Source organism: Mustela nigripes, chromosome 5 (assembly GCF_022355385.1).
Source record: "Mustela nigripes isolate SB6536 chromosome 5, MUSNIG.SB6536, whole genome shotgun sequence".
NCBI lineage: Eukaryota > Metazoa > Chordata > Mammalia > Carnivora > Mustelidae > Mustela > Mustela nigripes.
This window is the reverse complement of record NC_081561.1, coordinates 87329207-87341092: the sequence shown is the minus strand read 5'-3', so window position 1 is coordinate 87341092 and position 11886 is coordinate 87329207. Positions and strand designations below refer to the sequence as shown.

Genomic DNA, 11886 nt, shown 5'->3' with positions numbered 1-11886 from the left:
CAATCCCTAACCCACTGTGCTCCTCCTATCTGCGCTCTTGGAAGATAAGCCCTCTGTGGGGTCTGGTTACCTACAGCAGAGATGAGGCAACTTGAGCTTAATGGTGTGACATATATATATATATATGTCATATAGATATATATATATATTTTCTATACCAAAAATGCTACTGATAAGTTAGAAGGTATTTACAGCTCCATAGTCTTGTGTGTGTGTATCTATCTATATTTTAAAGAAAGGTAAAGAATTATTTAAAATAAAATATCTTGGGTGCTTGGGTGGCTCAGTTGCTAAGTGTTTGCCTTCGGCTCAGGTCATGATCCCAGAGCCCTTTATTGGAGACCCCTGTCAGGCTCCCTGCTGGGAGGCCTGTTTCTCCCCATCCCACTCCCACTGCTTGTGTTTCCTCTCTCACCATCGCTCTCTGTCAAATAAATAAATAAAATCTTTAAAAATATATATATTTTAAAAAGGTAATAAAGGTAATAAAAGCCTGTAACTATGTACTAACATCCCATTAAGGTCTGGAGTAAAATGAGTAAAGATTGACTCTACATGGCACAAATAAGACTATAAATAGCTTCATGTGAATTAAGATTTTTGTCTCCAAATGAAACAGGGCAGGTTTTGCTGCCAAAGTGCTGCAAAAAGACTTTTGGGTTTTCAGTGCTTTTTGATTCTGGAATTACGGGTAAAGGATTGGGAACCTGTAATGATTTCCTTGGGAGAAAATCAGAACTCTAAGGAGCAACACGCCGAAGATAAAATAAAAACCAAAATCGAAAAAAATCTGTGCAACAAAGAGCCTTAGCACTGTTTTTGAAATAATTCCTACTTGCTAAGTATAAACTCTTCTACTTGAGCTATTTTAACGACTCTCCCCTCTCAGGTGGGTGCCGATCAGAACAGTGCATGATTTTTGAGAAGGAAGAAATTGAGGGGCTAGGAGCCCCTGAGGTCAGCCCAGGGCCCACACCAGGTTACAAAGTTGATGGTATATATCTGTGGCTCTAAGTTCCCGGTGGCCGGAACGACCTTTTACATAGAAGAAAACTTTGCCAGTTTTTCTCTCTATTCAGCAAATTTTGTTTCTCAGGTCGACATGTTTTGGAACAAGAGTGGGAGTTAAGCCTTAATGTTAGTGTCAGTATGAGAGTTCCCAGATAGACTGAATCTTCATAGCTCTTTGGAGCACACAGAAACATTGCATTTATTCTCAGTAACATCTGACATCTAGAAGGTACAAACAGATACAATAGCAATAACCTGAACAATGTTCCTCTTTCCATGAATGTTTATTAAACCTTTAGTGTCAGAAGCTTCGAAACAATCTAAACAGCAACGGGTATGTAAGTTACCTTGGTGTTAAGGAGCTGCTGCTGTGGGCCCCTAGTCCTCGCGTCCCCGGGGTCTCAGCTCCTCCTTGCCCTCCGCCCCCCCCACCCCCCACCCCGGGCTCGGGGGGCCGCCCGGCCTTCCGCCGCGGGGCTCCGGCCACCAGGGGGCGCTGCGGCCCCCCTCTCCCGGGAGCGGCCGAGCCAGCCCGGTGGGTGTTTCTCTCCCTCTCGCGCTCTCTCCTCCCGGCCTCACATCCGGGTCTGGAGCGCGGCCGCCGCTGTCAGTGTTGGTGCGGGCGCGTCGGGGGCCGGGCCGGGGCGCAGTAAATGGCGGCGGAGGGAGGCGGAGCGGCGGCCACGCTCCGCTCAGAGCCCCCGAAACTTTAGACTCGCAGCCCCACAACTTTCCGGGAAGTGCCGCCGCTGCGGGGGCGTGGACGGAAGGGGAAGCCGAGGCGGGAAGTCTTGTGGGGTGGGGGACGCTGCGGGGAGCCGGGGAGACTCGAACCCGCGGCGGGAGCGGTGGCGGAGTCCGCCCCTGCCTCGCGCCGCCGCGGCCCCCGCCTCCTTGCCCGCGCCCTCCCCTCGGCCTCCGAGCCGGAGCCCGAGCCCGAGCCGCGCGCCGCGCCGAGCCCGGGACTGCGCGGGGCCTCGCAGGCGGCGGCGCGCCGAGCCCCGCCGGGCCCCCTCCTCGCGACCTCCGGGCCCTGTTGCTCGGGCGCCCCCAGCGCGCGTGAGGCCGGGGTTGGGGCTCCCCGCGGCTTCGCGGGGCCAGGAGGAGGCCGGGCCGCGCGCAGCCCCCGCTGTCCCGGGGTCGTGGGGCCGGGTCCCAGGTCTTGCATGCGGGGCGGGGCGGCCGTGAGCCGGAGGCGAAGATGGAAGGCTTAACGCTGAGCGATGCGGAGCAGAAATACTACTCGGATCTCTTCTCCTACTGCGACATCGAGAGCACCAAGAAGGTGGCGGCCAACGGGCGGGTGCTGGAGCTATTCCGGGCCGCGCAGCTGCCCAACGACGTGGTCCTCCAGGTAACGCCGCCGCCCTCGCCTCCGGACGCGTCCTGGGCTCTGCCGGACGCCGACCGCTCGCTTCCCGGCGGCTCCGGCCTCGGGCCGTCCGCCTCCGGGGGTGGGGGGTGGGCGCCGTTTCCAGCAGCGCCGGCTGTGGGCTTGTACCCCCGGGCTGGGGCCGCAGGTGCTCGGGCGGCCCAGACTCGCGCCGCGGTCGAGGGGGAGGGGTCGCTGTTAGAGGACAAAAGTCACGCAGGGACATGGTGGGGGTTGTGGGGGGCGGAGGTCTGTGTATTAAATCTGAAGAGACCAAGTCCATCGTCTCTCGGCTGCCCCTCAGAATGTGTTTTTCGGCATTGGAAGAGCAACTTCAGATGAAGGATCTTGGATTGTGACCATGTCTTTGAATCCTAGATCCTGGTGTGTAGAACAGGACTCTTCGGTTCCTGCAGAGTAGTAAAGTTACCGGTATAGGTAAAATTTTTTTTTTTAATTCTTGAATTAGCCAGCAGACGTCACAAAGAAGCCGTTTTCTTAAGGAAGCTGAATTCTTGGGGGAGATCAAAAATTTGAGTAGTTTGCAAGTAGATATGTATGGAAAGAACTTGTAGTTAGTGTGGCTGATGTAAACTGGACAGTTTTCCATTGCCATTCGGTAACATTTGGTGGAACTTGTGGATTCGGGTTGGGAGAGAAGTATTGAGCAGCTGGAACTCAAACGTGCATATTTGCCTAAATCCGATCTGTAGCCCTAGAGGACCAAGCAGAGTAAATTTTGAGCTTTGTCTATCACATCTGTTTTTTAAAAAGGAGGTTTCCTAGAAGTTCTTATCTAATATATGTAGTGAACATTGTTGTTACTCTGTTTAATGATTCATGGTTGCTAGTCTATCTAAACAGCATATTAGGAACAGATTTTAAGCTTTCATTTTTATGATGATCCAAGCCACTTACCCACATCTCCAAAACTTAGAGCCATATGCATGGGTATAATGTAGTATACTGCAGAGAGCACTAAATCAGGAGCTTTGAGGCCCGGGTCTTTGACCCCATTTTCTTGTTCACCCAGTGGGACTTTGGGCCAGGCACTTCCACTCTTAAAGTGCAGATGTGGTCATTTAAAGAGTGAGAGTCAGGCAGGTTCCTTCTAACAAAAATTCTGGAAGTATAAAAATGTCCACAAAAGTCTCTCTGCTTTAGAACTTGCCTGTGCATTAACTATGACTTAGTTGAATGAGTTCTGCCCTTTTGCATAATCTTGAATGTTTTATATTGGTTTTTTAAAAACTTGGGAGGAGAAGTTGGGTGTCTTAGATACTAACCTGTGGGAGATTCAAATTTTTGTGCTACTGTAAAGGGACAGAGATTAAATGTTTTAAACTTCGCTGGCCACAGTGTCTCTCCAGTATTCTTTGTTTTTGTTTTTGCAACCCTTTAAAAATGGAAAAACCATTCTTACCTCAAGGGTGCATGAAACTGGGCCTGTAGTTTGCTGACCCCAGCTAAGAATGGTGGTGACTGCGTGGGGTCCCTTGCTTACCTCATATGGCTTTGGAGTTAGACTTTTAGAGGTCTGGTCAGGACATGCACATTAATGCTATTGCCCTTTTTCCTGGCAATTGAAAAACATACTTTCAAGTCATTTAGGAACTAAAATTAAGGCGAAACTTTTCAAGTTTTAGTTCCTTTATGTTTTTGGGGTGGAGAGGAGCTGAAATAAACTGAGTCTTTATTACTTTTTTAAATGGTGCCAGAAGATTTTTGGAATTTTAGCATATTATTTAGGATAGACAAATCAGTATTAATTAACCTTTGCTTGACATATGTTTAATCAAGTTATTTTTACATTTTGCTCAGTTTTGTTAACATTTGAAAATAAATTCTGGTTGCCTTTCAATATAAAGAAAGGGCTTAAATAGCATAAATATTCAGAATTCAGTTACGAGTTAGAAGCTTTAGTACCTCCCTGAAACAAAACTCTTAGAGTATTATATACTAAATAGTATTTTGGGTATCTTGAAGGCAGTTTACTTAAAAATCTGCCTAAGACATAAAATGTGAGACAAAAGGGGACTATGGATTTAGTTCTCTTAAGCGTGTTTGGGATTGTCTGAAAACATAGCCGCCTGTTGCTTTCTAAGTGAGGAACATTCGGGTCAACTTGAGTGTATTGAGTCAACTACTTAACTGGGCTAGGCATTTGCAGGACATGGAAAGAGGAGTGAGAATCTCTCAAGGACCTTGTAAACTACCCGGATACACACGTGTAACATAAAATACCATGTGAATATGTAGGAGAGGTTTGAAGGAGGTATGATCAGGAAAGTGTCTTTGACTTAATTGAGATGGGACTTTAAATTAGTGTGGAGTGAGGGCAGTGGAATGGAGGACTTCCCGACAGAAAACATGACGGAAGGTAGAAAGTGTAGGAGCCTTTTCAAGGAGTAGCAGATAGGTTTGCTGAAGCTGGAGTGTGTCTTAGGGATAATGGAACATAGAATTAGAAAGAGACCATATTATATTAAGAAAGACCCTAAAGAACACGCAGAAGATTTCATATTTCAGTAGGCAGTGGAAACTTGTTGGTTTTTGACCTAAAGTGAGGAAAGGTAGAGTCAGCGGAAGGAGGCTCGTGCAGTGGTCTCCAACAGTTGCAAGGTAATGGGCATCCAGACCCAGGTGACAGCTGTAGAATAGGAAACAGATCTGGATGAACAGGTCTGAGTTACTGAAGGGCTGCTGGGTAGACACTCTGTGAGGTGCTTTGTTGGATAGTGTTGAATTGAGGCCAGATTATCAAGGCTGGGTGGAGAGCTTTGAACTAATTGTAAAGGTAACAGGGAGGTGTAGTTTAAGAGAAGTGACTCATAAAAGCCGTGCTTTACAAGACTTTCAGGAGATCAGTGCAACTGGAGTTAGAGGGAAGAAGCTGGAGATGAATTTGGGGATCCATTCTCTGTTGCATTTATGAAGTGGTGAGGAACTGGGTCATGGTGCTCAAATGCAGGAGTGGGGGACATTGTGGGGAGGATGATTTTGTCTCCCCGGAGGCATTTGGCACTGTCTGGAGACCTTTCTGGTTGTCATAACTTGCAGGGAGGGAGCAGTTCTACTGGCATCTAGGGGAGAGAGGCCAGTGATGCTGAAAGACATCCTACAGTGCAAGGAGAGCCCCCACAACAAAGGTGTATCTGGGCCCAGATGTTAGCCAGTGGTCCTGAGATTGAGAAATCCTCACCTGGACTCTGGTGGTAACAGTGGGACTGAAAATGAGGCTAGAAATTAGGTAGGCTTGATGGCCTGGGTGATGCTTAGAGGGAAGAATAGAGCAAGGATTGGACTCTCTTGGACACTACTCACCACTTAGAAAAGGGGCAGAAAGAGAGCCCGATTTTTAAAAAGATTCTGGTGACTTTGATTTCCCGCCTTTTGAGGTGGTGGTGGAAGTCTCTAGGAGATAGTTGGAAACTCGTGGACATTTGTCCACACTGAGTACTTGTTCTTACAGTGAAATTCAGGTATTTGGGCATCTTCCTCTGCCTTTCTGACCCAGGTATCTCAGGGTTAGGGGCCAGACAGCTGCTTACACTGTGAGCATGCGTGTACACATCAGGGCTTTGATTAATGTAGTAGTTTTCAGCATTTGTTAATAAAAATCATGAGAAGGCTGAGTCATCTGGGGGAATGAGGATAGAGAACAAAGAACAGAGGGCTGAGGACTGAAGGAGGAAGGAGCTGGCATTTATTGAGTGTGTGTTATGTGCCTTTTACTGGGCAAGTCATTTTCATGCAAGAACTCATTTGATCCTTACAAGAACCAGTGAAGTGGGTATTATTTTTTATTTATTAACAGGAATGTGATAGGCAGAGAAGTTAAATAATTTGTTAGTGAATAAAGCATCTCTCCTTTACCATTATTCCTTGCTACCTTTCAGCTTTTTCCTTTCACTGTTCATGTGATTGGTTTACCCATAGTTCTTCTGAAGAGCAGAGATTTAAGATTGTTTGATTTTGAGTTATGTATGGATTTCCTCTTTGCATAGTGAATAGTTATATGTATGATGCTGTCTTGAGACACAGCCACTTAAGAGAAATAGGAAGAAGATCTTGTAGTTGGTATCCTGTGCATAGAGATACAGTTTACGTTACAACTGTCAGACATTTTGAAGTATATTCATTACACTGGTTTTGGAATAGTAGAGTAAGACTGGTGCTGAGTGTGAAGGTTTGTTTTGGCGACAGTGTGTCAATAGACAAAGTGAATGAACTAAAGCTTTATAGAATTGTGCTCCACAGCAGAGGGGAACACGACTGGGTGGAGAAAAATTTGGTTCATAGAATTTAATCATGAGGAATTTTGCCCTTTGCTGAGCAAAGAATAAATATTTATTGACTTAAAAATCAGAAGTAATTTATTTTTTTAAGATTATGGAAGGTATGCTACTACATTAATGAGTATGTTTTCTTAGCTTTTACTTAAATCCTCCATTTGGGGAAATATTTTAAAACTTCATATAGACTTTGAGTGCATAATAGCTTGATAAAAGGTTCTAGTACTAACAGTTCTTTCGTTGAAGGTTATAACCAATGTACCCCTATTCATGAAGCTCAAAAAATCTTTAAGGTCATTTGTGTTGAACAACATCTTGGTAGAATATTTGAATAACACATTAATTTAATGGGTGAAAAATGACAACAGTGAAATAGAAACCATTTTGTCTTTCTAATTTTGTTCGATTATAAGATCTACTCATTAGTGATAATATTAAAATAGGGAAGCAGAGCTTCATTTGTTCATTGAAAGTTATAAAGGTAATACAAGTAAATGTCAGGTTTGTTATTTTGGGGTAGTGATTTCTTATTTGTAATTTCTGAATCACTAAAATAATTATAACAAATTACAAAAATCTTGCCTTTAATCAGACACTTTCTGTACATGATTGAAAAACAGCATACTGTTAGTGAGAGAAGTCCTACTTAATGGCTTTTTGTAGTGTCATATTTACTTTTTAAATTTATTTTTCCTATATCATATTATGCTAGTTTTAGTCTTTTAAATTAATAGTCCAGAGTTAGAGTCTCAGTATTTGGGGAGCTCATGCTTAGGATTTTGATGGAGCTGTAAGAGAGAGGCTGGTAATAAGGAGCACTAAACATGGGAGGCAAATTCTGGTCCTGTCTTTAGCTAGCCTTGTGACCTTGAACAGATCACTTAATGTCTTGGATTTTTCTTCTCACAGCCTGAAGTGATTGGATTGGGTTTTCCAAAGGTGTTACAGTGTCAAAATGGCCCTTGTGCTGTAGTGTCAAAATGGCCCTTCTTGCCAGCCACACCTTTAAGAACAGAACACAGTCTTGAAATTAGTTGCTCCATGGTTTTAACACATTGATTTGTTACATTCTTTTGAAGACAGTCTCAGCCTGGAATGCTGAAGTGACTATATGTGTATATATACATGTGTGTATATACACAGATGCGCACACACACAGGAGCAGGAACTAATTAAAGGGTTGTAAGGTCCGTGGTTCCTAATTCTTCAGCTGTTTGGCCAGTGAAAATTTGAAATGGGTGATAAGACTTGACATTTCTCCTTTTCCTTCATATATGTTTCATTTTCTATAGCCTTTCCTGTGATAGATTTATATCTTCATTCATCTTTTCCCTCCTTTACTTCTATATAAAGAATCCATGTCTGGTGGGTTGTATATATAGGCATGACATAAAAATCAGGACATAATAACTTTGGCTCAGAAATCTTTTTTTAAGTTCATACCGTATACTAAGTTTCATTGAGATTTAGTAAATTATAGGACTTAGGTCTTAAAAAAATACTATATATATATTTTAAGATTTTATTTATTTATTTGGGAGGACAAGACAGAGAACACAAGGTGGGGTTGGGGGGACAGAAGGAGAGGCAGAAACAGACTCCCCACTGCACAGGGAGCCTAGGTGGGGTCCAGTCCTCGGACTCCAGGATCATGATCTGAGCTGAAGGCATACATTTAACTGACTGAGCCAACCAGGCATCCCCCCAAAATATTGTATCTTTATTTCAAGAACTGACTTCTTGTTGAATTTGAGTCTACCTTGTTAAATGATGAAGCCATTTATTAGATTATTTATCTTCTGATGTTTTTGGATTGCAGTTTCCTTTGAATTTCTGGTGCACATACTAGACATCTGCTTAGAAAACAGTTCACAAAATTGTGCCTTTAATTGGAGGTTGCTAGCCTTCCCCCAGTTTAGTCAAGCACATCCCATGAACCTCTATATTAAAGTTTTGAAGAAGAGCGGACCTGTGAAGTGCTAAATGTAACATCTTTCTTAAGTCAGTTTTGTGTATTTTCATGACTACTTCTTGATGGCCACTATTTAATATACACCTGTTTGTGTGTGTATATGTGTGTGTGTGTGTGTGTGTGTGTGTGTGTATTTTTATCCAGGGGTGTATGTCTACAGCAGTGGTAAAAACTCAGAAATCTTTCCTGCCTTCATGGATTATGTTAATGTTAACATTAATGTTGATGTTAAAAGAACTGTGTGTAGTTAATATAAAATCATTGCACACGCCAGGGACCTACTTAGTTGTAAGGGAAGGTTCCTCTGAGGAGACATGGACAGAGATAAGGGAGAGAGAATGAGATGTTTCACAGAGAGGGAAAGCACGTGAAGGGCCTGAAGCTTGAAGGGCTTAATGTGCCTGGGGAAATGAGAAGCTGGAGCACCTTGATGGGGGTGCATGGACATGGTAGAGACTACATACTGCAGGGCCTTGTACACAGCAATGAGGAGTTTGGGTATGAAATTATGAAGAGTTTTTAGTAAGAGAGTAGCATCATCTGAATTACTTTTTTTTAAAGATTACCCTGCTATGTAGAGAAGAGAATACGGGACAGACAGATTGGCAGTGGATATGCAGTAACTCAGATAGGAGATGATGATGTCTTAGATTAGTGAAGTGGCAATGGGATTGAGAGGAGAGGACATATTTCAGATTTTTTGAGGCAACATAACTAGGAGGACATGATAATGGATTGGGTATGGAGCATAAGGGAGAGAGAGAAGGGAGAGCTCAAGAGATACTGCTGGAAGTCACCGTTATCGAATGGATAGAAGAGAGGGTTTTTTGTTTTGTTTTGTTTTTTGGTGGAGAGGTAATGGTAAATTCAGAAGTTTTTTTGTTTGTTTTTTTTGGTCATAGGTTCTCAGAGAGGATCAGAGATATTTGGCTTGGAGATGTCAGTTTCAAGATTACCAATATATTATTAGTGATACTTAAAAGCCATGAAAATAGATGAAATCAGGGAGGACAAGAAGCAAGAGACTATAGAGAGGGAAGAAGGATTGACTAGAAGTAGAACCTGAGGAGTGCAGTGCATTTCTAAGTTGGGGGAACTGGAAGGCCTCTAGAAAGGAAGCTAAGAAGGACAGAGCGGTTGTAGGGAAATTAGGGATGTATATTGGATTATGTCATGGATCCTAAGTAATGTGAGTATTTCAAGTAAAGAATAGTTAACTGTATTGAGTTTGGCCCAGAGGTGGAGAAGATGTGGGCAGAAATATGGCTGTTGGTTTGGTAGTCTAAAGGTCATCAGTAACTGATGAGCCAGTTTCGTGGACTGGTAGAGGCCAGATTAGAGTGACTTAAGGGAAACCGGATGGCCCAGGAATTAGGGATAGGGTGTGTAGATAGCTTTTTAAAGAAGTTTGCAGATGGAAGAAAATAGACAAGGGGTAGAAGCTGGAGGTATATGAGGATATAAAGGAATTCTCTTTTTGTTACTTTTTTGAGTATTAAAAATACTGCAGCATGATTTCAGTTGTTAAGATTAACAAGGGAAGAAAGGAAGATGAGAGAGAGTATTGAAAAAGCAAGATTGTTCTGAATCCTGACTATACAGGATGGTCTTAACAGAAGAGGGATCCCTTCCTCAATTTTGAAAGGGGAGGAGGAGGAAGAGCATGGATATAGAACTAAGTAAGTACATAGGTTCAGTAGAGGAAAATTAGGACAGTCTAGCCTTATAGTTTCTACTTTTTTTTTTTTTTTTTTTTTACAAACTCAGGCAAGATTAACAGTTTAGTAGTGGGAACAGTCTGAATATGAAAGTAACAAAAAAATCTATTTACAGTAGCATCAAAAAGAATAATATTTAGGAACAAATTTAACAAAAGATGAGGCACCTGGATGACTCGGTAGAGCATGCAACTCTTGATCTCTGGGTTGTAAGTTCGAGCCCCACAATGAATATAGAGATTACTTAAAAATAAAATCTCTTTTAGAAAAGCACCAAAACTTTTATACTACAGACATTACTAAGAGATACTAAAGATTTAAATAAATAAGAAGGAGTGTCTGGGTGGCACTCTTGGTTAAGTATCCAGTTTATGGTTTCAGCACAGTTCCCAATCTCAGGCCTGGGAGATGAAGCCCCACATTGTGCTTGATGCTGATTGCGGAATGTGTTTGAGAGTATCTCTCCCTCTCCCTCTGCCCTCCTGCTCTTGCTTTCTCTCTCTCAAATAAATAAATAAATCTGTAAATAAATAAATGGGGACACAGTCTGTGTTCATAGGTTGGAAGATTGATGTCGTTAAGATGGCAGTTGTCCCCAAACTTAACTGTAGATACAGTAGAATCCCTATTAAAATCCTACTAGATATTTTTGTAGAAGTTGTAAAGCAGAGCCTAAAATTTATAAGGAAATACAAAGGACCCAGAGTAGCTGAAACAATTTTGAAAACAAATAAAATAGGAGATTTGCCCTACCTAATTTTAAAATTTACTGTAATCTACAGTAATCAAGACAGTATGGTTGGAATAAGACTAATAAGCATGAGGGACACTTGGGTGGCTAGGTCAGTTAGTGTCTGCCTTTGGCTTCTGTCATAGTCCCAGGGTCCTGGGATCCAGTCCTGCATCTGGCTCCCTGTTCAGTGGGGAGCCAGCATCTCCCTCTGTCTGCCTCTCTCTCTCTCCCTCTGTCTGAAAAAGAAATAAAAATATTTTTTAAAAATGAAACTGTTGCCCATCAGAAAAATTTTTTAAAAAGACTAAGCACAAAAATTAATAGAACAGAAATGAGAGTCCAGAAATTAACCCTTATTTATGATTACCTGGTTATTTAAAAAGTGCCAGGACAGTTTAATGAGGGAAGTATAGTCTTTTCAACAAATGGTACTCGGACAATTAGATATCTTTATGTTTAAAAAAAATGGACTTGGACATACTGTTGTATATACTTCACACCATACACAAAAATTTTTTCAGAATAGATCATAGACATAATTATAAAATCTAAAACTGTAAATTCTAGGAGACATTAGAGAAAATCTTTATGACCTTGTGTTAGGCAGAGTTCTTAGATGACACCAAAAGCATGAATCATAAAAGAAAATACTGACAAATTAGACTTCATTAAAATGTTTAAAAACTTTAGCACCTCAGAGGTTACTTAAGAAAGTAAAAAGACAAGCCACAGATTGGCAGAAAGTAGTTGCATATTACAAACACTGTAAAGGTCTTTAATCTACA

At 42.4% G+C, this 11886-nt stretch overlaps 1 protein-coding gene across 6 annotated transcripts in view; it reads left to right on the top strand.

Moving 5' to 3' along the window:
• Window positions 1–1992: 1992 nt before the first annotated feature.
• REPS1 (RALBP1 associated Eps domain containing 1) overlaps window positions 1993–11886 on the top strand; it is an 82432-nt gene continuing 72538 nt past the window's right edge. For 5 of the 6 annotated variants that reach the window (XM_059400832.1, XM_059400834.1, XM_059400831.1 and 2 more), the window contains exon 1: window positions 1993–2365. In XM_059400832.1, coding sequence (XP_059256815.1) covers window positions 2213–2365 — 153 coding nt within the window. In that variant the 5' untranslated portion in view covers window positions 1993–2212. The remainder of the gene's footprint in view (window positions 2366–11886) is intronic. The other variant, XM_059400833.1, reaches the window with a different exon arrangement.